This window comes from Culex pipiens, chromosome 2 (genome assembly GCF_016801865.2).
Source record: "Culex pipiens pallens isolate TS chromosome 2, TS_CPP_V2, whole genome shotgun sequence".
Lineage (NCBI taxonomy): Eukaryota > Metazoa > Arthropoda > Insecta > Diptera > Culicidae > Culex > Culex pipiens.
The window spans coordinates 196,693,020-196,720,660 of record NC_068938.1 but is presented as its reverse complement, the minus strand read 5'-3'; the positions used below and the strand labels follow the sequence as shown (position 1 = coordinate 196,720,660).

The 27,641-nt window shown below is 35.1% G+C and overlaps 1 protein-coding gene across 3 annotated transcripts in view; it reads right to left on the bottom strand.

Moving 5' to 3' along the window:
- Positions 1-27,641, bottom strand: part of LOC120415833 (potassium voltage-gated channel subfamily KQT member 1-like) — a 454,129-nt gene that overhangs the window by 32,147 nt on the left and 394,341 nt on the right. For 2 of the 3 annotated variants that reach the window (XM_052709146.1, XM_039577469.2), the window contains 3 exons: positions 10,067-10,242; positions 9,724-9,975; positions 9,409-9,657 (listed from right to left, as the gene is read on the bottom strand). In XM_052709146.1, the coding sequence (XP_052565106.1) occupies positions 9,409-9,657; positions 9,724-9,975; positions 10,067-10,242 (677 nt within the window). The remainder of the gene's footprint in view (positions 1-9,408; positions 9,658-9,723; positions 9,976-10,066; positions 10,243-27,641) is intronic. The other variant, XM_039577470.2, reaches the window with a different exon arrangement.

Below are 27,641 nucleotides of genomic sequence, written 5' to 3'. Positions count from 1 at the left end.
TGTATTTTTTTCGGAAAGCCCGTCAAATTTCCTACAAGTTTGTCTATGACCACTTTTTGGTACGATGCAACGGCTTCAAGATACAGCAATGTTTAAATTACGAAATACAAAAATATTTAAAACACTTACGCCCTTCTCAAATGTCACTATCGAGTGTAACTGGCTCCATATACACAAAAATGGCTTATATAAAGGTAGGATAACATGTCTACAATGTTTCATTGAGATCGGAGAGGGTCGAGAAAAAAGTACTTAAAAATTCCTGTTTTGGCCTGGAATTGCTATTTTTAGGGACATTAAATGCCAACTTTTCAGAATTTCTAGAATGTGCAAAAAAATCTTTGGCCGAGTTATAAATTTATGTATCAAAACTGATTTATTTCAAAAAGGTGAAATTTTGATAAAGTGCGCCGTTTTCAAGTTATAGTCGTTTTTAAGGTAACTTTTTTGAAATTAGTTTTAAATTAGTGCCCATGTTTGCCCACTGTTGAAAAAATATATTTTTAAAGAGCTGTCCGAATTTCAACGTTCGTGAAATTTTCCGATTTTTTTGAAAGCATTATTTTGTTTTTTTAAATCAAGACTAAAATTTCAAATGGACCAAGCATACAATATTACTTCCATTTGAAATGTTAGTCTTTATTTAAAAAAATATTGAAATCTTGAGTTTTTTTAAAAGGTCCAATGAACCAAATTTCCAGTTTTTGCTTTTTGGGTGTTTTTGAAGCTGCCTTGAGTCAGGGGTATTAACAAACACCCAAAATGCAAAAATTGAAATTTGTTTTTGGTCCTTTAAAAAAAAAACTCCAAAAATATTGTTTTCGAAAAGATCGAAAAATTTCACGAATGTTTAATTTTTAACATTAAAAATCGTACGTAGTTGTTGAGATATCGACATTAGAAAAATGTGGGTTGTTTGGGTAAGACTTCGAAAACATAAATTATCCTGAGGCAATATCTCAGCAACAAAGTTCATAAAAGCTAAGTATAGAAAATTTTCTTAGCTTTTCAAAAATATTTTTTTTTGCAAGTGTGAGCAAACATGGACACTTATTTAAAAAAATGAAATACTGCGACTATTTTCAAAAAAGTTACCTAAAAATGGCCTTTACTTGAAAACGGTTCACTTTACCAAAATTTCACTAGAGTACTTTTTGATTGCAAATTCGATTTTACTTCGACAAATTATAATTATATTCAATTTTAATTTAGTTTCAAGAGCATAGTAATTCATATTTTTATAATGTCTGTAAACTGTGTAAACTTTTTTCCATTTCTAGAGTTATCTGCAAAAAAAATCAATAAACACAGGGAATTCCATAGTATATAGAACGCTTTCAAAAATAACTCTAGATGTATCCTTAGCATATATTTTTGCCAGAATGTCAGCATAACAAAGCTATCCAACTTTCAATTGAAAGTTGACCATCATTTTTAATTTACTTAAACGAAGTTGACTTTATAGCTGTCGGCCACCATTGCTAGTACCAACCACTAGTGGCTTCCTTTTATCTACAAGGACTTCGCCGCCCTGGGCTCTTAAGTGTATGAAAGTATGGCACGGAGCGACGGCGCCGAATACCCATATTTACACAAAGAATTTTAGAGCGCCCGCCGCGGGATTCGAACCGGCGACCTCTGGATTGTGAGTCCAGTGCGCGGTCCGATTGATCCACACGGGCGGGAATTTACTTACGAGCTTCAAAAAGCTCGAAATTTCCATCAACAACTGAATTCGTTTTACGACAACCAATTAGCACTCCGAAAAAGCTCAAATGCTTTCCACACACATGTCGAGGGGATAATAATTGATATTGCATGTTCCCCCTGCAATGATGGCCCCATTACGGACTTTTTGTAGAGATCTCATTCACTTCCACTTTTCGATTCAATTACACAACTGTGCGGGAGCTGGTGGGGTTCAAAAATGTTCCACCTGCGATGTTGAACAATTTTTCAGACCAACGGCCAAAAAGCTTGCAGAGAAGTGGATTGCAAGCATATTTTTGAAAGTAAAAAACGAGACCCTTCTCATGCTGTGAAGTATGTGTGTGGAAACAACACAGTAACAAAAATCACTTTTTATGTATGTAAAATTCACATATTATCATGTGTAATTCCATAAGAAATAAATTAATATAAAATTACAGAAAAATGAAGACCTTCCAAATTCAAACTTTTCTTTTACCATGTTTGTGTGTAACTCAAAACCAGCCCAGGACTTGCCGGAATTCCCAGGGCAGAAGGTAGGTATCCGTTTCGGATGGTTGCATCGGGTGAAGTGTTTGAGGACTGCAGCAGCAGCAGCAGCCAGAGCTTTCATCTGCTCTAATGAAGTGGAATTTTGATACTAGATGGGAATGTTGTACGGATTGTTCGAGTTGCTCGAAAAAGTCACTTTTTCTTGTACACTTTTGCGAATGTAAGCTGAGAGTTGGTGAAAAAGAATGTTTCAGATATTTTTTTATGCAAACAAGTGTAGGAGATTTCGTAAAATTAAAGTTTCTCAATAATAGTAAAAAAAAAAAGCAAAAATGAGTTTATAGAGTGAAATATGAGGATAGTAGGATTAAAAACATATGAAAATTTTACCCTAAAATCCTCTATGGTTCCCCAAGGTTCAGTTTTTGTTCGTTACAAAGCAAGCGAGAGAGTTTATCCTGAAGGAAGGTGATAAAGGATAAAGCTCAGTGCGGAGGACATGCTGATGACCGCTTAGAGTGGAGTAGGTGGTGAAGGAAGGAAGCAACAGTGGACGAACAACCATCCAAATAATCCCGGTGGAGAAAACAAACATTGCAAAAAGCAGACAAACAAGCTTGAACAGTAAACTTTACAAGAGGAACACGTGCAAGCAAGACTATTTCTAGGGAGTTGAAGCACACTAACTACAAGTACAAGCAACAATGACTCTTGTTTTGCAAATGTCTGTTTTTTATGCATTTCTTGATCAATGTTTGGAAACTGCTTGTAAAGATGTATTATTGATTTAAAATTTGAAAAAAAAAATCTTTTATACACCTTATTCGCCAATAATTAATAGTTGTTCCATTTGAAATTTTGTAAATTTTGAGATGTTGAATATTTATTTATTAAACCAGAATTGACCCTTTGTTCTGTTAATTCATAAATACAATTTTGATTTTTATAATATATGCTTAAAAATGCACATGAGGCAAAGTTTTGTGGGCAGTCTTGTTGATTAAACTTAACATTAAACTGTTTATATTTTTTTTGTTTATCAAATAAATATGACCTATTGAAGTTAAATAAAAAAACGGGTTGGAGTAAAAAAGAATGAAAAATATCCAAACAGATTGAAGGCTGCGTCTATTTAACCTTCTACAAAAACCCCGCCTAGACTGGCTTCGATTTAAAAAATCGCTAAAAATCCATTTTTCAACAAATTTTTGATCTTATAAATGCATTGGATAGAAGAACTTTTAAAATTTTAGAAAATTCATGGGTTGAAAGTTTTACTTGTTTTATTGGACTTTGCCAATGTTTTTAAAAATGTCGTTTTTTAGGGGTCAACTTTGGCTGTGTTTTTTACTAACATTTCCTATATTTTAGATAAAAAGAAGTAGGGTAATTTTTGTAGTGTCCCAGACTATGCCTCTACGCATTTTTCTACAATTTAAATGGTAATGGTGTCATTTTATAGCAGAAAAAAAAAAAATAAAAACGAGTAAAAATTCAAAAAGTGACTGTAAATCACGAAAAAATTAGATAGGCAAAATGTAATGATAGGAGTTGGTAGACTAGGCCAAATACTACTAAAAACAAACATAAACTAAACAAGATAATTGCAAATTAAAATACTAAAAATAAATCAAGAAAAACATAAAACAAGAGAAGTGAAGTTTTTGGTAAAACAAAAGTTGCTCAAAATGACCTCCTGAGCACGGGAAAAATAGAAATTTTCGAAAAATAAATTTGGGCAGTAGAGGGTTAAGATAGACTAAATTTAATCATTAAATAAGGCCAACGCATTTTTTTTGTAAACTTTCTTATGAGGTTACTAAAAATTGTATTTGAAGTTTTCGTCCCCCACCTCTGATAAATCGACCTCGATTAAAAGTAATGGTTCATTAAAACAACAAGCATAATTGTCTAAAATTCAAAAGAGAAAGTATCACATTTTGTTTTATACTATTCAACAGTTACTTTACTGAGTAGTTTTCTACGAAGTCACCCTTTTTTTCAAATTTAAATTTTAGTTGTTTTTTTTAAACTTGCCGTATTTTTTGGGATTTTGGGGCCAGTTATCAGTTTGTCCATATAATTTTTCATTTTGATTCAAATTTTGCAGCTTTTCATACATAAATGATTTTTAAAAATTTCAAAATCTGTATCTTTTGAGTAATTTTTTAATCGATTTGCTGTCTTTGGCAATTAAAATTAATGTATTAAAATTTATTTCTGAAAATACACATTTTTTATTTTTTGATGTGTTTTAGGGGGCATAAAATGCCATCTTTTCATAAAATTCCAAAAGGAAAAAAATGTTGCATTTTTTTTTTGAAAATATAGTTTATATAGAAATTTACAATCAAAAAGTACTTCTGTTAAATTTGATAAAGTGAACCGTTTTCAAGTTATAGCAATTTTTAGGTTTTTTTTAAATTAGTGCCCATGTTTGCCAAAATTAGAAAAAAATCAAAGAGTTGAGATTCCTCAAGTACAGTCATGCCCCGGTTTTGCACGCCTTGGGTTTGCACTGCCCCAGTTTTGAATCGTTCAGCTGCCTCGGTTAAGCACGGTCCAGTGCTTAACTGAATCACATTCCTAGTATCATTTTAGGTTTTAAGTAGGCCATAAAAGCCTATTTAGGCCGTATGAGGGTTTTCAGAACCATGATATAACCTGTAAGTTTAAAAATGCTACAAGGGAGAGCTTTTGGGATTTTGTTATATGGGAGACATTGGCTATAATTGTATGAAAAACCATGCAAACATAAAAAAAATATACTGTTTTGGAACCGGGATGATGGCAGCTATCCATTGCAATTATGTTTATATGATTTTTTTTACAAAAATACTTTAGGCTGGTACAAATATTTTTAAAAGTTTTTGTCACCCCCCCCTTCAAAATTGGCCCGAAAAATCAGGGGGCAAAAAAAATATTTTTACAATAAACTTCAAAATTTCAATGAAAATTCAAGTGCAACCAGCTGAAATCAAATTAAAATACATTCTCCTGCGTTTAAAATCATTTTTAGCATGTTTGGGTTTGTTAAAAAAACTTAAGATTTTTTGAATATTTTCGATGCAAAATCTTTTTTTTCGATACAATTTTTGTTTTTGTCAGATCTTAGATTTTTTGAAAACTAATGATTGCAAAACAACTGAACTAGTGTAAAATGCATTTTAAAACACTTTTTTCATTGAAATGTGAAGACAATGGCTTGTTATTTAAATTTTTATATTTTTTTTTATTTTTTTGCCCCCCCTTGACCTTGGCCAGGGCCGATGGACAAAAACTTTTTTAAATATTTGCATCGGCCTAATAATAATGTAATTCCAGGTTATTCAAAATAGCTTCAGTGACCTGCGCTGTATATTCTACAGCAGGTTGGGATGTTCTGGGTTATGCAAGAACTTCCGGAACTAATGAATTGAACATCTATCTGTTCAACAAGGGTCTGTACCAGTGTATCCACCATCGTAATAATTGCAGGTAGCTTCCGTGACCTACGATGGTTACCTTGTGATTTGTTAGAATGTACTAGGTCATCCAAGAACTCCCGGAAGTTATGGCCTGGATATCTACCTGATCAACGGGGGTCAATATAACTATATTATCCATCGGTATAGCTTCAGATAGCTTCAGTGGACCACGATGGACATTCTGTGGCATATTGGATTGTTTTGGGTCATCCAGGAACTCTCGGAAGTCATGGCCAGGATATCTACCGGATCAACGGGGGTCTATATGGGTGAATTAACCATCGGTATAGCTTCATGTAGATTCAGTGGACCACGATGGACATCCTGTGGCATGTTGGATTGTTTTGGGTCATCCAGGAACTCCCGGAAGTCATGGCCTGGATATCTACCTGATCAACGGGGGTCAATATAACTATATTATCCATCGGTATAGCTTCAGGTAGCTTCAGTGGACCACGATGGACATTCTGTGGCATATTGGATTGTTTTGGGTCATCCAAGAACTCCCGGAAGTCATGGCCAGGATATCTACCTGATCAACGGGAGTCTATATGGGTGAATTAACCATCGGTATAGCTTCAGGTAGCTTCAGTGAGCCACGATGGACTCTCTGCGATCTGTTAGAATGTACGAGGTCATCCAGGATCTCCCAGAAGGCATGGCTGGATATTTTCCTGATCAACGCATAAATGTCCCATTAGAATTAGCATTCGCATTTGAGGACGAGTTCCTGGATGTCTCAACACAATCTAACATGTCACAAATTTTCCATCGAGGGCCACTGAAGCTACCTGCAGGTATACCGATGGATAATATAGCCATATATACTACCTTGGATCAGTTAGATATCCAGGCCAGGACTTCCGGGAGTTCCTGGATGGCCCCAAAACAATCCAACATGCCGCAGAGTGTTCATCGTGGTCCACTGAAGCTACCTGAAGCTATACCGATGGTTAATATAGCCATACATACCCCCGTTGATCAGGTAGATATCCAGGCCATGACATCCGGGAGTTCCTGTATGACCTCGTACATTCTAACAGATCGCAGTGAGTCCATCGTGGCTCACTGAAGCTACCTGAAGCTATACCGATGGTTAATATAGCCATACATACCCCCGTTGATCAGGTAGATATCAAGGCCATGACTTCCGGGAGTTCCTGGATGACCCAAAACAATCCAACATGCCGCAGAGTGTCCATCGTGGTCCACTGAAGCTACCTGAAGCTATACCGATAGTTAATATAGCCATACAGACCCCCGTTGATCCGGTAGATATCCAGGTCATGACATCCGGGAGTTCCTGGATGACCTCGTACATTCTAACAGATCGCAGAGAGTATACCGAAGCTACTGATGGTAAAAACCCTGATTGTGGTCCCCGTTGAACAGGAAGATATGACCATAATGGTTAAGACTTCCGACAGTTTAAAATCGGACCGCGTTATTTTGAATTTTTCGCGTAAATTGAGTTCGCGTTATTTTGAATTCTTCGCGTAAAAAAAACGCGTAAAAAAAAAAATTCGCGCAAAAGGAGGTCGCGTAAAAAGAGGTTTGACTGTATCAAATGATCGGATTTTTTTTAATAGTTTTCGAATGTAATAACAACATTTTTGAAAATACTCAAAATTTTCACAAAACAACGTATTTTCGAAAAAATACTCCAAATTTCAGTTTTACACAATATGGATATCAAACGATAGGAAATTTGTCATACATTTCAAATGTGATATAAACATTTTTTTAAATACTCAAAAATTTCAAAAAACTGGATATTTTTGAAAATATACTCAAAATTTTATTTTTTCACAATATAAAAATCAAATGATCAGGATTTTTCAAAAACTACGCATGTTCCAAAAAATACTCAATATTTCAGTTTTTTACAATATGGATATCAAACGATGGGGATTTTTTCATACATTTCGAAAGTTATAACACATTTTTTTGGAAGTACTCAAAATTTTCAAAAAACTATGTACTTTCGATTTTTTTTAAATTTAAGCTTTTTACAATATGGGTATTAAATGATCGGGAATTTTCATACATTTTGTATGTAATAACAACATTTTTTGAAAATACTGCAAATTTTCACAAAACTATGTATTTTCGAAAAAAATATTTAAAATTTCAGCTTTTTACAATATGGGTATAAAACGATCGGGATTTTTTTCACACAATTTTGAATGAAATAACATATTTTTATGAAAATACTCAAATTTTTCACATAACTACGTTTTTTTCCCATACCGTGAAGTAATTTTTCGAAAATGCGTAAAATTTTTGAATATTTTCAAAAATTGTTGTTATTGCATTTGAATTGTTTAAAAAAATCCGATCATTTGATAATCATATCGTGAAAAACTTAAAATTTAAGTATTTTTTCGTAAATACGTAGTTTTGTGAAAATTTTGAGTATTTAAAAAAATGGTTTTACATTCGGAATGTATGAAAAAATCCCGATAATTTGATACCCATATTGTGAAAAACTAAAACTTTTAATACTAAAAAAACGTAGTTTTGTGGAAAAATTGAGTATATTCAAAAATGATGTTATTACATTCAAAATGTATGAAAAATTTCACACATTTCATACTCCTATAGTAAAAAACTGAAATTTGGAGTATTTTTTTCGAAAATACGTAGTTTTGCGAAAATTTTCAGTATTTTAAATAAATAAATGGCATAAGATGACAAATTGTTTGATCAAGCGAACACCTGTGAACTGGACCAAGCTGCCGGCGGGTATGAGAATTATTCTTTCTTTTTTTTCCTTTCTTTTTAAATAAATAAATGGTATAAAATTCGAAATGTATGATAAAAAAAACCCGATCATTTGATACCCATATTGCAATAACAATTATTTTTAGGCTTATTTAGAGAAAAAATTGCATTTTTTTACGGCGAAAAAAAAAATCTCTTCAATACTTGGATATTTTGAAAACTAATGATCCCAAAACAACTGGGCGGGTGTAGAATGCACTTTTACATATTTTTTTATTCAGATGTTAAGACTATGGCTTGTTATTTCAGTTTTTGTATTTTTTTATTTTTTGTCCCATCCTCTTGGCCCCGAACAGAGTCGAGGGACCTTTTTTTGTAAATAAATATCTTTTTGACGAAAAAATAAAACCAAAAAAATCGAAGAGCAAAAAATAATTATTGTGCGGAAAGTTTTTATTATTGTTGAAAAACCTTGTACAATTTATTGTTATTTAAATATTTAAAATAAATAAAAATGGCAATTTTGAACATTTTGCTTATTTTTAATGTTGATACAAAAAAACATCAAAGGATTGTTTTTAAAGTAGATTGGTTTTTCATTTGAATAATTTCATGGAGTTTTAGGAAGCAGATCAAAAAAATGGTTTTCAAGACAAATATTTAACGAATACACCCAAACGTTGATCAAGAAATGCTTGCACATATTTACAGCTATTTGAGGCATTGAGGAATAGAAGCTCAACTCTTGATTATTCTTGAAATCGACATCTTGCTTTAGCTGTCATTTTCAAAACAAAGTCGAGAGTTTTTAGTCAAGTCGCGAGGAAGGTTATGCAAATCTGAGGGATAGCAAGGTGCAGTAGTCTTCAGGATTCTGGATTAGGACAAGGATTTTCCAGGTATAATTCCGAGCCGGCCGCGGGGTGGGTGTGGGTGTTTTCTTTCTCTCACTCTCCTTCCGCAGAGTGGTTCCTCTTTTCGCAATTTCAACAACTAGACATACAAAAACACGTACACCGCTAAGCAACGCACTCACTTTGCCCAGCTGCGCCGGGAGGGCGGTGCCGGCGCTCGAGCTGTTGGCATTCTGGTCGTCCGACTTGACGTAGATCTGCCAGGTCGCGTCCGAGTGGAAGCTCTTGTCGGCGGCGTAGCAGCGCCAGAGGCACTGGATCAGCATGGCCGCGGCCGGGATCTGGCGGTTGAAGTGCTTCTGGCGCTGCTTTTGCTGCACCTTGAGCGCGAAACCGGACCCGAGGATGCCCTGTTGGGGAGAAATTCGATTAAAATCAGTTGTACTAAAGTTTAGTACAGTTGTACTAAAACTCACCGCCGGTAGTGCGAAGAACGAGATTGCAAACACGCTGAAGCAGGACGCCACGATCTTGCCCATCCACGTCTGGGGCACCGTGTCGCCGTAACCGATCGTCGTGACCGTGATGACGCCCCACCAGAGCGCGTCGGCGTAGCTGGCAAAGTCCTGCCGCCCGTCCGGCCCCGTCACGTCCTTCTCCGCCAGATACACAAAGTAGGAGCTAAATATTAGCCCCAGGAAACCGATGTACAGTGTCGTTATCAGCTCCTGGGAACGGTAAATGCATGATTTTTTTAGTACAAGAATCTCAAAATTAGTTTTGGACGTCTTGTACTAAAATAGTACAAAAACCACTCACCTGCCGATGGATGAACACGACCGACCCGAGGAGCCGCCAGGTGCCGCCCTGCCGGTCCACGTGCAGCATCCGGAGGATCTGCAGAAACCGGATACCGCGGATCGCACTCGTCGCGAACACCTGTCCATTTGAGCCAACTGACAGCACAACCATCGATGCTACTACTACTATTAAATCTGGAAAGAGGAAAAGTAAAAATCATTTAAGTTAATTAAAAAATTTTGATTCTGTTTTTTTTTTAGTTTTTAAATTGTTGAAAATGATGATATTTTTTCAAAAAGGTATCTTAAAATATTAATTTGTTCATTAATCTTCAAACTACAATTCGACTTTATTCTGGTTCCAGCGAGCTTCAAACATAAGGACGAGCAAACAAAATCTACAATCGTTGCATGTTGCAAGTTTGACCAAAGGATGAACCCAGTTCGGACTGGAAACGATAACGATTTGCTCTAATATGCATAATTGAGACTAGGAAGAGAGAGAGTCAGGAGTCGTGACGGCAGCAGCTTGGGACATAACATTTGATAAAGTCTTAAAATTAGCAAACAACACTTAATTTTTTTTCTGGTGAAAATTTAGGAAAAATCAATGAAACAAAAACTTGTAAGTTTTAAGACATTAAAAAAAACCCTCGACGTTTCAAAGCACTTTCCCGCTAAACAATATGGACGACGGTCTATTTGCATTTGTGGAAATGGTCATTTGCTCTACTGGAGATTGTGGCCAGGAAAGTGGATTTTCCACTTGAATCTCGCCTCTGCGAACCAAGTCTGGCTGATGGTTGCGCGAGTGTAATTTCACTTTATTTCAGTGCACTGTTTGATTATCATCGGATAATTGTGAGAGCGTGAGAAGAACGGGATTTTGAAATGTAGACTTCAAAGATAGTGGCATTAAGGCTTGGCTAGGTTCACAAAAAAAAAAAATCAGAGTAATATTACATGTGGGAAGAGGTTCATTTTTTGTGACAGATAAAATGCGTTGTTTTACTTCTGAAAATGTGTAATTTTACAATTGTTCATGTATTTTGTCAATTAACTGCTTAAATAAAAAAAAAAGTTGAATTGTATTACTTTTCGAAACAAGTGCTGAAAAGTTCAAATGATCGCAAAATTGAGTGGGAAATTTATTTTCCAAAAAATGATGAAGTTTCGGAGCTTTGGTGTCTTCCGGATAGTTGTTGCAAATGCAAAGGGACAACTTTTGGTTTGATTCAAAATTAGGGTGGTTCACGATTAGAGTGTTTTTGAAAAGCTAGCTTTTCAGGAATATTTTTTGGATTTTTGGCTTCCAGAAAGTTGTTATGCTTGCCAATCCAAGCAACTTTGTCGAAGACACCAACAGTTTATCTCGCAATCTACACTACACATCTACAATCTACGGCCAAATTTAGCATCTGAGCAAACCATAAAAAACAGTTTTTTGAACGTAGCAATTCAGGGTTATGTTTTAGAGGAGCGTGATGTCCGGAGCACTATCAGAGCTCTAAAAAATAAACATTTTTGTTTTTTGACAAGTCAATTTGGACTTAAGGTTCAAAAGTTATAGCCAAATTAAGGTTAAAAAATATGCAAATTTAAATTTTAAATTTCTCGAAAAAGCGTAGGCGAAATTTTAAGCGCCAGGTTGCATTCGATGTAAAATTATCAAAGAAACACAAAATATGACCAAAAATTGATTTGTTGACACTTCAGCTCAATTCTGAGGGCAGATTCAGGTTCAGCGGGCAAAACCACATGGAAAAACATAAATGGACAATTTTCGAATTTCATTAGGGTGGTTCCATACACTTTTCCCTTGAAAACCAGACATTTCCAAATGAAGATACCTCGAATTTAAAGAAAAATACTCCTGAGATTTTTTCAGCGTTTATAGTGCTAGATATCTTCTTTCGAATGCAATCTGGCGCTTAAAATTTGGCCTGCGATTTTTCGAGATATTTAAGATTTAAATTTTCCCTTAAGTCCAAATTGACTTGTCAAAAAATAAAAATGTTTATTTTTTAGAGCTCTTAAAGTGCCCCGAACATTACTTTCCTCTAACACATAATCCTGAATTGCTACGTTAAAACTGATTTTTTAAGGTTTGCTCAGATGCTTTGTCCAGCTTCTTTTCATAGTAGGAATAATTTGCGATTTGTACGCTTTTTTGCCCATGTACAATGGTCTAAAATATCTTAAATAGAAGTTAAAAATGGGTTGACAGAAGTTATATTTTCGACTTGCGGGGAATTTTTTAGAGCTGAGTTAGTGCTGAAAAAATAACAAGTTTGGCAACGAGCTGAATTTTTCTGCACTGCTATTTTTGGCGATGACAATTAAGCCATTTTACCATTCGAGAATGGCAAGAAAAAAAGTTGCCTCTAAACAAAAAAGCAAAAAAAATATCAATGAAACTTTGTAGACATGTGATCCTAGGCCTATATAAGCCATTTTTTTCATGTATGAGGAGCCAATTGGACTGAGAAATAACATTTGAGAAAGGAGTAAGCTATTTATTTTGTTTTGTTTTTGTAATTGAGCAGTTCTCTACGAAATCGGTCTTTTTTCTTCAATTTTAGTTTTTGTATTTTTAAATCCGACTGAAACTTTTTTGGTGCCTTCGGTATGCCTAAAGAAGCCATTTTGCATCATTAGTTTGTCCATATAATTTTCCATACAAATTTGGCAGCTGTTCATACAAAAATGATGTATGAAAATTCAAAAATCTGTATCTTTTGAAGGAATGTTTTGATCGATTTGGTGTCTTCGGCATACAGACTACACTGAAAAAAAATGATACACTGTAAAAAAAATTTGGTGATTTTTTTATTTAACTTTTTATCACTAAAACTTGATTTGCAAAAAAAACACTATTTTTTTTTTGATATATTTTAGAGGACATAAAATGCCAACTTTTCAGAAATTTCCAGGTTGTGCAAAAAATCTTAGACCGAGTTAGGAATTTTTTAATCAATGCTGATTTTTTTCAAAAAATCGAAATATTGGTCGCAAAAAAAATTCAACTTCATTTTTCGATGTAAAATCAAATTTGCAATCAAAAAGTACTGTGGTGAAATTTTGATAAAGTGCACCGTTTTCAAGTTAAATCCATTTTTAGGTAACTTTTTTGAAAATTGTCGAAGTTTTTAATTTTTTTAAAATAGTGCACATGTTTGCACACTTTTGGAAAAAAATATTTTTGAAAAGCTGAGAAAATTCTCTATATTTTGCTTTTTCGGACTTTGTTGATACGACCTTTAGTTGCTGAGATATTGCAATGCAAAGGTTTAAAAACAGGAAAATTGATGTTTTCTAAGTCTCACCCAAACAACCAACCATTTTTTATTGTCGATCTCAGCAAGTAATGGTCCGATTTTCAATGATAATATATGAAACACTTGTGAAATTTTCCGATATTTTCGAAAACATTTTTTTTCAAATTTTTAAACCAAGACTAACATTTGGCCCTTTTGAAATGTAAGTCTTGATTTGAAAATTTTGAAAATATTGTTTTCGAAAAGATCGGAAAATTTCACAAATGTTTCATATATTAACATTGAAAATCGGACCATTATAATTATAACATTGAAAATCGGACCATTATAATGGTCCGATTTTCAATGTTAATATATGAAACATTTGTGAAATTTTCCGATCTTTTCGAAAACAATATTTTCAAAATTTTCAAATCAAGACTTACATTTCAAAAGGGCCAAATGTTAGTCTTGGTTTAAAAATTTGAAAAAAATGTTTTCGAAAATATCGGAAAATTTCACAAGTGTTTCATATATTATCATTGAAAATCGGACCAATACTTGCTGAGATATCGACATTAAAAAATGGTGGGCTGTTTGGGTGAGACTTAGAAAACATCAATTTTCCTGTTTTTAAACCTTTGCATTGCAATATCTCAGCAACTAAAGGTCGTATCAACAAAGTCCGAAAAAGCAAAATATAGAGAATTTTCTCAGCTCTTCAAAAATATTTTTTCCAAAAGTGTGCAAACATGTGCACTATTTTAAAAAAATGAAAAACTGCGACTATTTTCAAAAAAGTTACCTAAAAATTGCTATAACTTGAAAACGGTACACTTTATCAAAATTTCACTAAAGTACTTTTTGATTGCAAATTTGATTTTACATCGAAAAATGAAGTTGAAAATTTTTTGCGACCAATATTTCGATTTTTTTGAAAAAATCAGTATTGATTCAAAAATTCATAACTCGGTCAAAGATTTTTTGCACAACCTGGAAATTTCTGAAAAGTTGGCATTTGATGTCCTTTAAAACATATCAAAAAATAAAAAAAATAAAAATAGTGTTTTTTTGCAAATCAAGTTTTAGTGATAAAAGATTTTTTTACAGTTTATCGTTTTTTTTCAGTGTAGTCTGTATCCATACCTACAACTTTGCCGAAGACACCAAATCGATCAAAAAATTCCTTCAAAAGATACAGATTTTTGAATTTTCATACATCATTTGTGTATGGACAGCTGCCAAATTTGTATGGAAAATTTTATGGACATACTAATGATGCCAAATGGCTTCTTTGGGCATACCGAAAGCACCAAAAAAGTTTCAGTCGGATTAAAAAATACAAAAAATACTATCTTAATCCACCTATGTGGTTGGAGCCTTCCTCATAACAATGGCTGTACACAAGTTTCATCTATTTTTTAAATCCGGCTTCCAAAAAGTACTTCAATATCACTTAAGTGGCCATATCTCGAGACAGGGTTGCCAGATCTTCAATGTTTTGGACTCGTTAGAAAGGTCTTTTGATAACCTAACCAACGATGGGTCAAATGATGGACCCGGACATAGTTTACATACATTTAAGTGAGATCCGGCTTCAAAAAAGTATATCAATATCACTTAAGTGGCCATATCTCGAGACAGGGTTGCCAGATCTTCAATGTTTTGGACTCGTTGGAAAGGTCTTTTGATAACCTAACCAACAATAGGTCGGATAGTGGATCCGGACATAGTTTACATACATTTAAGTGAGATCCGACTTCAAAAAAGTACATCAATATCATTTAAGAGGCCATATCTCGAGACAGGGTTGCCAGATCTTCAATGTTTTGGACTCGTTGGAAAGGTATTTTGATAACCTAATCAACTTTGGGTCGGATAGTGGAGCCGGACATAATTTACATACATTTAAGTGAGATCCGGCTTCAAAAAAGTACATGGGTAATTCTCCGCCAACTCACACAGCAGTTTCCCCGACCCCTCTTCGATTTGCGTGAAACTTTGTCCTAAGGGGTAACTTTTGTCCCTGATCACGAATCCGAGGTCCGTTTTTTGATATCTCGTGACGGAGGGGCGGTACGACCCCTTCCATTTTTGAACATGCAAAAAAAGAGGTGTTTTTCAATAATTTGCAGCCTGAAACGGTGATGAGATAGAAATTTGGTGTCAAAGAGACTTTTGTGTAAAATTAGACGCCCGATTTGATGGCGTACTCAGAATTTCGAATAAACGTATTTTTCATCGAAAAAAACACTAAAAAAGTTTTAAAAATTCTCCCATTTTCCGTTACTCGACTGTAAAAAATTTTGTAACATGTCATTTTATGGAAAATTTAATGTACTTTTCGAATCTACATTGTCCCAGAAGGGTCATTTTTTCATTTAGAACAATATTTTTCATTTTAAAATTTCGTGTTTTTTCTAACTTTGGAGGGTTATTTTTTAGAGTGTATTAATGATCTACAAAGTTGTAGAGCAGACAATTACAAAAATTTTGATATATAGACATAAGGGGTTTGCTTGTAAACATCACGAGTTATTGCGATTTTACGAAAAAAAGTTTTGAAAAAGTTGGTCGTCATCGATCATGGCCGTTCATGGTCACCCGCGACAGACACGGACAACGAAACAAAGAGAAACGCAAAAAGTAACTTTTTCAAAACTTTTTTTCGTAAAATCGCGATAACTCGGGATGTTTATAAGCAAACCCCTTATAAATAGATATCAAAATTTTTGTTATTGTCTGCTCTACAACTTTGTAGAACATTGTTACACTCTAAAAAATAACCCTGCAAAGTTAGAAAAAACACGAAATTTTAAAATGAAAAATTTTGTTCTAAATGAAAAAATGACCCTTCTGGGCCAATGTAGATTCGAAAAGTACATTAAATTTCCCATAAAATGACATGTTCCAAAATTTTTTACAGTCGAGTAACGGAAAATGGAAGAATTTTTAAAACGTTTTTAGTGTTTTTTTCGATGAAAAATACGTTTTTTCGGAATTCTGAGTACGCCATCAAATCGGGCGTCTAATTTTACATAAAAGTCCCTTTGACACCAAATTTCTATCTCATCACCGTTTCAGGCTTCAAATTGTTGAAAAACACCTCTTTTTTTGCATGTTCAAAAATGGAAGGGGTCGTACCGCCCCTCCGTCACGAGATATCAAAAAACGGACCTCAGTTTCGTGATCAGGGACAAAAGTTACCCCTTAGGACAAAGTTTCACGCAAATCGAAGAGGGGTCGGGGCAACTTTTCCCGATTTCGTGTGAGTTGGTAGAGAATTACCCACATCAATATCACTTAAAGGGCCATATCTCGAGACAGGGTTGCCAGATCTTCAATGTTTTAGACTCGTTGGAAAGGTATTTTGATAACCTAACCAACGTTGAGTCGGATGGTGGATCCGGACATAGTTTACATACATTTAAGTGAGATCCGGCTTCAAAAAAGTACATCAATATCACTTAAGGGGCCATATCTCGAGACAGGGTTGCCAGATCTTCAATGTTTTAGACTCGTTGGAAAGGTCTTTTGATAATCTAACCAACGATGGGTCGGATGATGGACCCGGACATAGTTTACATAGATTTAAGTGAGATCCGGCTTCAAAAAAGTATATCAATATCACTTAAGTGGCCATATCTCGAGACAGGGTTGCCAGATCTTCAATGTTTTGGACTCGTTGGAAAGGTCTTTTGATAACCTAACCAACGATGGATCGGATAGTGGACCCGGACATAGCTTACATACATTTAAGTGAGATTCGACTTCAAAAAAGTTCATCAATATCATTTAAGAGGCCATATCTCGAGACAGGGTTGCCAGATCTTCAATGTTTTGGACTCGTTGGAAAGGTATTTTGATAACCTAATCAACGTTGGGTCGGATAGTGGAGCCGGACATAGTTTACATACATTTAAGTGAGATCCGGCTTCAAAAAAGTACATCAATATCACTTAAAGGGCCATATCTCGAGACAGGGTTGCCAGATCTTCAATGTTTTAGACTCGTTGGAAAGGTATTTTGATAACCTAACCAACGTTGAGTCGGATGGTGGATCCGGACATAGTTTACATACATTTAAGTGAGATCCGGCTTCAAAAAAGTACATCAATATCACTTAAGGGGCCATATCTCGAGACAGGGTTGCCAGATCTTCAATGTTTTAGACTCGTTAGAAAGGTCTTTTGATAATCTAACCAACGATGGGTCGGATGATGGACCCGGACATAGTTTACATACAGTTAAGTGAGATCCAAATATATGTGAAAACACATTTTTATACATAACTTTTGAACTACTTATCGAAACTTCAATCTGTATAAAACTCGATCTATGGGACCCTAAACCAAATCGAATGCAACAAGTTCGGGTCAAATCGGTTCAGCCAGTGCCGAGAAACATGAGCTAGTTTGTTGGTCACATACATACATACACACACACATACACACACACATACACACACACATACACACACACATACACACAGACATTTGTTCAGTTTTCGATTCTGAGTCGATATGTATACATGAAGGTGGGTCTACGACGTTTTTATACGAAGTTCATTTTTAGAGCAGGATTATAGCCTTACCTCAGTGAGGAAGGCAAAAATCGAATGACCGAAATCCTAGAGAACTGCTCAATTTAAAAATTACTGTTTTAGTAAATGATTATTGTATTGTTTTTCCTGCATTTTCGTCTGACTTTTTGTAACTTCTTTGCTTATTTCCTCAAAAATTTTGAACGAAAAAAATAGTGACATCACCTTAAAATTTGACTTTTAAACTTAAAAATCAAAAAATCTCATAGATGTGGCGTGTATTTTTTTTCAGTGTATTTTTCAGAAAGCCCGTCTAATTTCTTACAAGTTTTTCTTTGACCACTTTTTGATACGATGCATTGGCTTCGAGATACAGTTATTTTTTAATTGCGAATTACAAAAATATTTATATTACTTACGCCCTTTTCAAATGTAATTTTCGAGTACAATTGGCTCCATATACACAAAAAATGCTTTTATAGACCTAGGATAACATGTCTACAAAGTTTCATTAAAATCGGAGAGGGTCGAGTACAAAAGTACCAGATTCCCGATTTGAGCTGGAATTGCTCTATTACAAGTTTTTTGAGATGTGCGTCAAGATAGCACAATCGTGTCGATTTGATGTTTCAGAAATATCAAAAAATGCCCCTAAAATCCTTTTTCCAAAACGTTGAGGAACGTCAACCATCAGGTTACGAAACTAAAAGTCCTTTTCACGATGTCCAGTTGCGGTATCCTGCTAGCATTGTAAAGTAACCCACCAGCGTTGTAAAGCAACCCACCAGCACCACACAGCACTGCTTCTCATTAGCATTTTCAATTAGCATTGGAGTTGGCGAAAAGTCCCTAGCCCAACACTAGTGCTGACCCAAAGTGGTGACCAGGGGTGTGTCTTCCTTTGCCACGTGGAACCACACAGCCCGCAGCATGTGGTCTTACCCCACGATTTTTTTTTTCGGCATTCGAGGGTTTTCTTTGTTCCCCCCGTAGCTCGATGGAAAAGGTGTCCGTGGACTTCTTGTTGGACGAGGTCGCGGTTTCTGCGGCAGGATTTTCGCACCAAATTGAGGCACTCCCAGGAGCTTTTCGCTTCCAGGGTCGGTTGGTTTAGCAGTTAGACGAACCCTCAGACGGTTGTTAGGCTCGACCTTTGTGAATTGTTTATGGGTTGTGCTGGGTCGAAATTGCCGGGTTGGAATTTTTGGACCGAACACAAATTTATACGTACAACCCCCCCGCCCAGCCCTTAATGATGGCGAAAAGTGCATAATGGTTATTAGCGAAATTGTTACCGGTGTAGAAATAAAATTTATTGAGGTCAAAATAAATCAAATATTTTAGGTTTAGTCTATCTACTTTAAGCAAGCCCCAAAAACAGGTGGTGGCCTTGTCCGCATCATCATCATCATCCTAAGATATGCGGTACCAAAAAAAGAAAAAAAAACACTTTGCTAGACAACGACCAAAGCCAAGGTCCCTCGCCCAAGGGGCAATAAATTTAATAGAACGGAAGCCTTTTGATAAACTCACCTTGCGGGCAGCAAGGTCTTGACAGGTTCACTTTTTTTTCGTGCTGCTTTTCGGTTTCTTGTTAAAGATAGGATAACGAGAGCAATTTTTGAAACTTTGTATTATTGTAAGAAGATTTTGCAGCTCATAGTACTTTAGATCATTATTCATTAAAAGTTAATGCAAACTTAACATTTTTAGTGAACGTTTATCTTTGTATTGAAATTGAAACAATTTAAAATATGTTGGAATCAATGAAAATAGATTAAAAATTTAAAATAGTTTCAATGGGAACTGATTCTGAATTGTAGAAATTTATTCATAATCAAATCAGGGGGCAATAAAAATTTTTTTTTTTTAAAACTTCAAAATTTTAAAGGAAACAGATATTTATTAACTGGAAACAATTTTAAACGCATTTTCCCGCGTTTTAAATCATTTTTAGCATGTCTGAGATCTATCATTTTTTTTAATTTTTGTGAAATTCCAATGTACAGCACTGCAACAAGTTTTTTTTCGGCAAAAAAAAAAAATATGTTCAATGCTCTGATATTTTAAAAACTAATCATTGCAAATCAACTGGGCAGGTGTAAAATGCATTTTAAAACACTTCTTTCATTCAAATGTTAATACCATGGCTTGTTATTTAAATTTTTATATTTTGTTATTTTTTTGTCCCCCCCCCCACCCCTCGACATTGCCCAGAGTCTAGGGAAATAAACTTCAAAAAATATTTGCAACGGCCTTACCGATTGTTTTATTGATTTATTTTTACATATAAGCATTTCTCTAGAATTTTGGCCATCGCTTTTTTTATTTTTTTTATAAGTAATCAAACTTGTAGGGGCTTTCTATACAACCAAAGCAGCAATTTTGTGACATTGGATCCCCCGTACAAGTTTCCATACACATTTTACAGCTGAAATCGGTCTTTTTGTTATTTTTTTATAATCCAGCTTAAACGTTTTGGTGCCTTCGGTATGCCCAAAAAAGTCATTTTTCATCATTAGTTTGTCCATATAATTTTCCATACAAATTTGGCAGCTATTCATACAAAAATGATTTATGAAAATTCAAAAATCTGTATCTCTTGAAGGATTGATTTGGTGTCTTCAGCAAAGTTGTAGGAATGCATAAGGACTACACTGAAAAAAATGATACACATAAAAATATTTAGTGATTTTTTATTTAACTTTTTGCCACTTCAACTTGATTTGCAAAAAAACACTATTTTTTTCATTTTCTGATATGTTGTAGGGGACATCAAATGCCATCTTTTCAGAAATTTCTAAATCGGGCAAAAAATCTTTGACCAAGTTATGATTTTTGAATCAATACTGATTTTTTTCAAAAATCATAAAATTGGTCGCATAAATTTTCAACTTCATTTTTTGATTTAAAATCTTATTTGCAATCAAAAAGTAATGGAGTAAAATTTTGATAAAGTGCACCGTTTTCAAAGTAAAGCCATTTTTAGGAAACTTTTTAGAAAATAGTCGATGTTATGCATTTTTTAAAATCAGCGCTCATGCTTGCCCACGCCCACACGTGAAATTGTCCGATTTTTTCGAAACAATAATTTGTTTTTTTTTTTTTAAATGAAGACTTATATTTAGTCTTGATATAAATGGAAATATTGTTTTCTGGAAGATCGGAAAATTTCACGAATGATTCATATTTTAACGGGGTCTCGTGGCGCAGGGGTAGCGGCTTCGGCTGCCGATCCCGATGATGCTATGAGACGCGGGTTCGATTCCCGCCTTATCCACTGAGCTTCTATCGGATGGTGAAGTAAAACGTCGGTCCCGGTTTCTCCTGTCTCGTCAGAGGCGCTGGAGCAGAAATCCCACGTTAGAGGAAGGCCATGCCCCGGGGGGCGTAGTGCCAATAGTTTCGTTTCATATTTTAACATTGAAAATCGGACCATTAGTTGCTATCGAGGATAGAAAAAGGTGAGTTGTTTGGGTGAGACTAGAGGTGGGCAAAAAAGAGCGAGCCACTCAAAGAGCCGGTTCACTAAAAAGAGCGAACAAACCATAGCTCATAAAAAAAGAACCTTGGCTCTTTTTCAAACTCCGCTCCAAGATGGGATGATTTATAAACTTGTTTAAAAATAATTTATTGAATTTACAACAAACTGTGGTATTAAATTTGTTTTTGAGAATAAAAAATGTAATTGCTTATAAAAAACTGTCCTACGGTGTACTTTTTCAAGTACTTTAGGATAAAAAACGGCAGGCTAAAGAGGGAATATTTTCCGACATTTTGAGAGCTGAATCGGCATATTTCATAGGGATGTCTATTGCAACTTTCTCATCATTATATGATGCCTCTGTGATCTCTTGTACTAAGATTGCTGGTTTTCCTAGCTAGTTAGCATAATAGATCACAGAGGCATCGATATTTTGAAAAACTCTAAATAGCATGGATGCCAATACTTGAACATTTTAAAAAACCATACTCGCTTTCAGTTTCTTACTTTTACAAAATGAAAAAAAAAACTTTTCATTGTACTGATAGTACATTAAAGTATAAATAAATTTGAGCATGTCAAATTGTTAACTTAAAAAATATTACAGAAAATCTACTAAATAGCTTAGAGATTAAAAAAAACATAATTCTCCTGTCCAATTAAACTTTAGCGTTTATAGACTTTAGCGAACAAATCAGAAAGTAGAAAAGAGTTCGCAAAATATTTCCTCCAAATAAAATATCAGCATTAGTTCAATTTTGACAAAAATAAACGAAATTTTAAAATTAATAGCAATTTCTACAAAATCATAGATTTAAGTTTGGATAACGGCTCTTTTTAATGAGCGAACGAAAATGAGCGGATCCTAAAAAAGAGCGGTTTTGCCCACCTCTAGGTGAGACTTAGAAAACATCAATTTTCCTGTTTTTATATCTTTGCATGGCAATATCTTAGCAACTAAGAGCCGTATCAACAAAGTTCAAAAAAGCAAAATAAAGAGAATTTTCGCAGCCTTTCAATTTTTTTTAAATTGGGGAAACATGGGCACTAATTTAAAAAAATGAATAACTTTGACTATGTTTAAAAAAGTTACATGAAATGGATATAACTTGAAAACGGTGCACTTTATCAAAATTTTACTAAAGTTCTTGGGTCATTTCGTGCCAACTGGGTACACTTTTGGATTCGACCTTCACCGTTTTGAGCATGAGCATGGTTGACTGCCAATGAGCTGCTACTCCGTTATTGACAGATCAGCTGAAGTTAAACAATGAATCAAAAATGATCAGTGGGAGCCAACCATCCGTTCACTGTTTAACCCCTGAAGACCCCGACTTTATTAGTCAATACCGGCGCCCTCCCAAGAAGCCTGCAGTTCAACAAAAGGGAGGAATGTTAGTCCGATAGTTGAAGTTACAGACTCATCAAGCACATAGTTTTCGCTATATACTTGTTGATACCGCTTGAGACCGTTGAATCCACAGCATCTCCTTCAAGCATCACGTGATTATTTTTTTTTTTGGGTTAGTAGGATAAGGTATTGGCTTTTCGATGCCTCCCGAGCTACGATGCTATGGGGAGGACTTTCATAACAAACCCGTCGGCGAGCCTTCCGAGCAACGATGCTATGGGAAGGTCTTTCTAATTAGCACACCAAAACACTCGCGCACAGGTATTTAAATACTGAATAAATGTAATTTTTCATCACGATTACCCAGACGACATTGATGATATAGGAAGGACTTTTTTACAGTCATTTACAGTAATACTTAAACTTATTTTAATGCAACAATTCACACGACGTCGTGCCTCCCGATCAACGATGATGTAGGAAGGACTTGAGCAAGCCAATCAGGATGAAACACGAAATAAAATTCTTTTCTTTTTACACACAATGCCACATAATTGACCGCGCGTCACCACCCAACAAATTGAACTGATTTTCTTCTCTTGGATTCGACCTTCACCGTTTTAGACCAAAATTAGAGGGAACGTTCATCTATCGATAGTAAACAGAAGTTTCAAGTTTGGTGCCGATTGGACCATCCCTTTTTCTTTTATACCGTCCACTTTTTTGATGATTTTCTAAAAAACTTTTTATTCTTTTACTCGTAACTTTCCACCTATTAAACCAAAAGACTTTCTTCTGGTTGCATTTTATAGAAAATTGTCTAAGGAACTCATCAAAAATAAAAAATCAACCCTGAAATGCGTGTGTGTGTGTGTGTGTGTGGTCCAATCCAATACCCGCTAACCGGTAGCGAAATTATGGGAAAGTATAGTTTGTATCAGACTTTGTATATGCCGAATGCTGATACAACTTATCTCAGTCCCGGGTATTAGGTGGTGATAGCCCTCGCGCTGCTTCCAACGACCCGTTTCAGAATGACAGAGCTCCTTGCGGTCCAATTCCGAGGTCGCTGGGCATTGTTCGGCCCCGCCTAAACATAGAAGCAAGCATCTGAAGGAAACTCGATCTATATTTAAACTTCCAATCCCGTCACGCAAATCAGGGATCAGCGCGTATTTAATATGAGAAGATAACATGTTTCAACACTACGGATCAATTCACTGTTAGAGTGTAAACCTTCTGATGGCTGACTGCTTAGCGTCCCAGACCACCAATCCAGAGGTGTGAGTTCGAATCCCACCTAATTCATTTTCGTTTTTTTTTGTCATTTTCAAAGTTCAAATTCCTGGTTCCAAATTTCAAAGGTACCGGCCGGGATTTGATCCCTGAACCTTCTGCTTATGAGGCAGAAGCCGTAACCATTAAGCCACGGAGCCGATTATAAAAAATCAACCCTGAAATGCATTCCAATATTGTTTCTTTGAAGTCTATGGTTGGAAACGTGATTTTCACCCATTCTTAATATTTAAATATAATTTCTTCGATCACCTTCCCCGGACAATTTAACATAAGAATCAATGTATATCTCAAACAAACCCAAAACATTGTCGAGAAACAGCCCTTCAAAATTAATAACTCTGAATTTCTTATATTTCCAGCCGGATTAAAAAATACAAAAATAAAAATTAAGAAAAATAGAACGATTTCGTAGAGAACTGCTCATATGAAATTTGATATCGAAACGAATTATTTAATACAAATTATTTTACAGCCAACTATTAATAACGTACAGAAATAATCGAATCTTTCAACCTAGGTCCAACTTCCACCCACCTACCTTTGCGGCTTTTTGGACGAGGTGCCGAAAAAGCTCACTTATTTTATTATGCAAAGTTCGCTGGTTGTTTTTCTTGCTGCTTCTATCTTTCCTTCCTCTTTTTTCCTCCTCTTTTGCACCAACAAACCACATCACGCCTCACCCGCCCCCTTAGGGGAGGTACCACAGGGACTCTTAAATTGCATCTCATTTATAACCAGCTGTTATTCTGGGACTTTTCTGCTGCTGCTGCGGACTTTCCCGGTGTGGCTTCTCACCGGCAGCAGAACGTGACTCTTGAGAACACGCCAAAGGTGAAAAGCCTACCTCCTGCTGAGGGAAACCACTTTTGGTGGTGGCTTTTTTCCGAGCAAATTATGCTGATTATGGGAGGCAAGCGGTTAAGGTTTTTTTTACTTCTTCTTCTTCTTCTTTTTAAACAAGAATGAAGAATAATTCGAGAGGGTTAAATTTGGCACGGAATTTAAGAAAATATCCTCGAAACACGATCCCACACGTTCGCTTCCTGGAAAACCCCACAGAACTCGCTCAAAGTTCAATTTGAGGCAAATTGGAAAGCATTTTCTTCCGCCCTCCTCCTCCCTCTTTTGCAGAATGAACTCCGCACCGAGAAGCAATCAATTTTCTGAATAAAGCTTTTCCCCTTACCTGCAAGTCTGAGTGTGTGTGTGGTACGCAAATCTTCCCTAAGAAACTCACATCCCACACTTGAAGCCGGGAATTTTCATCCACTTTATCGAAGGCAAATTGAGTAGATGTGTGTGAGAGTGTGTGTGAGTGTCTTTGGAAGGAAAATGTGAGTAACTGTTTCGTTCAGCTTGACGTTATATTTCAATCGTTACGGACGCAACGACATAATTTTCTCCCGAGAGAAACACTGCAATGACTTATTGAATGTTTTCTTCGACGACTTCAGACAAGTTTATAATATATTGCACCATAATGACTGCTCTACTTTAGGTGATTGAGGCTATGACCTTTAAGTGACGTGTTAGCTATTGATGAATTGAACTATTAAGTATCGTTTGATCTGGAGATATTTTTGCCTCTGACGATTTTTACTTTTTACTAACTGGGAATCATGCTTATTTAAAAAAATTCAAATTTATAAACTCGTTTCAAATGTCAATATAAAGTTCCGATGGAAATAATTGTCCTCTCCTATGAACTGTGAACTTGGACCATAGTAAGAAATTTTCTATCTTTTCACAAATCGAATTTCTTTGGATGTATCGCATTGGATGAAACATTGTATTTTGTTTTTCCTTTGTAAAAACAAGTCATTTTCCATAATTGAAGAACTCTCTACGAAATCGGTCTCTCTTTTTATTTTTTTGTATTTAATCCAACTGAAACTTTTTTGGTGCCTTCGGTATGCCCAAAGAAGCCATATTGCATCATTCGTTTGTCCATATAATTGCCCATAGAAATTTGGCAGCTGTCCATACAAAAATGATGTATGGAAATTTAAAAATCTGTATTTTGAAGGAATCTCTTTTGATCGATTTGGTGTCTTGGGCAAAGTTGTAGGTGTGGATAAAAATAGCTGCAAGCTAAAAAAAAATTGGTGATTTTCAAATTCACTTTTTGTCACTAAAACTTGATTTGAGCAATTCCATGTCAAATAGGGAGTCGATTGTAACTGACCCTCTCCGATTTCAATGAAAATTTGTAGACATGTTATCCTACACTTAGGTAAGCTTTTTTTTGTGTATATAGAGCCAGTTTAACTCGATAATGACATTTGAGAAGGGCGTAAGTGTTTTCATTTTTTTTAAATTTCGGAATCCAAATATCGCTGCATCTCGAAGCCGTTGCATCATTAAAAAAGTGGTTAAAGACAAACTTGTGGGAATTCCAAAAAAATACACTGAAAGTTTTTTCTTGCGACTTTTATTACATTTTTTGATTTTTAAGTTGAAAAGTCTTTTAATTTTTTTGTGAAATAGTCTAAGATGTTACAAAATGGCTTTGGGCAGAAAAACACAAAAAAATCATTTACTGAAACTGTTTTTTTGACAAGTGTTCTAAACGTCCAAATTTTCCAACCCCGAACGCGGTATTCAATTTTCCAGACAAATTTATATAAAAGTCTCCATATTGACCACTGCCCTAAATCCAAATCCTTGAATGGTCAAAGACAAACTTGAGGAAAATTTTATGGGATTTCCGAAAGAAATACACTGAAAGAAAGCAACACGCCACTTTTATGATTTTTATTTTATTTTTTTGATTAAAAGTAAAATTTGAAGGTGAGCCCACGAAACATTTTTATCAACATTTTTATTTTTAAAACCACTGTAACTTCAAAAGGATTCGACTTACGGCAGTGGTCAATAAGGAGACTTTTACGTTAAATGGTCGATTCCCGCGTTCCGATTTCGAATATTTTGACGTTCCAAATAGTTTCAGTAAATGATTTTTGTATTTTTCTAGGTGAGTTGCTCCATTCTGCATTTTTCATGAGCCTTTTTGTTACATCTTAGTTTATTTTCACAAAAAAATTGAACGAAGAAAAAATCGTGGGCTAAACTTCAAATTTTTACCTTTAAACAAAAAAAAAAAAAAAATCATAAAAGTGGCGTGTTGTTTTCTTTCAGTGTATTTTTTTCGGAAAGCCCATAAAATTTTCCACCAGTTTGTCTTTGACCACTTTTTGACACGATGCAACGGCTTCGAGATACAGCGATATTAAAATTACGAATTACAAAAATTTTGAAAACACTTACGCCCTTCACAAATGTCATTATCGAGTGAAACTGGCTCCATATACACAAAAATGGCTTACCTAAGTGTAGGATAGCATGTTTACAAAATTACATTGAAATCGGAGAGGGTCGAGTAAAAAGTACCTGAAAAATTCCTGTTTTGAGCTTATTTTGGGCTGGAATAGCTCATTTGCAAAAAAATACTATCTTGATTTTTATTTTATTTTTTTATATGTTTTAGGTCACACCAAATTCCAACTTCTTAGAAATTTCCAGAATGTGCAAATAATTTTTTGACCGAGTTATGAAATATCGAAATATTGATCGCAAAAAATGTCCAATTTCATTTTTCGATTTAAAATCGAATTGGCAATCAAAAAGGACTTTAATGAAATTTTTATAAAGTGTACCGTT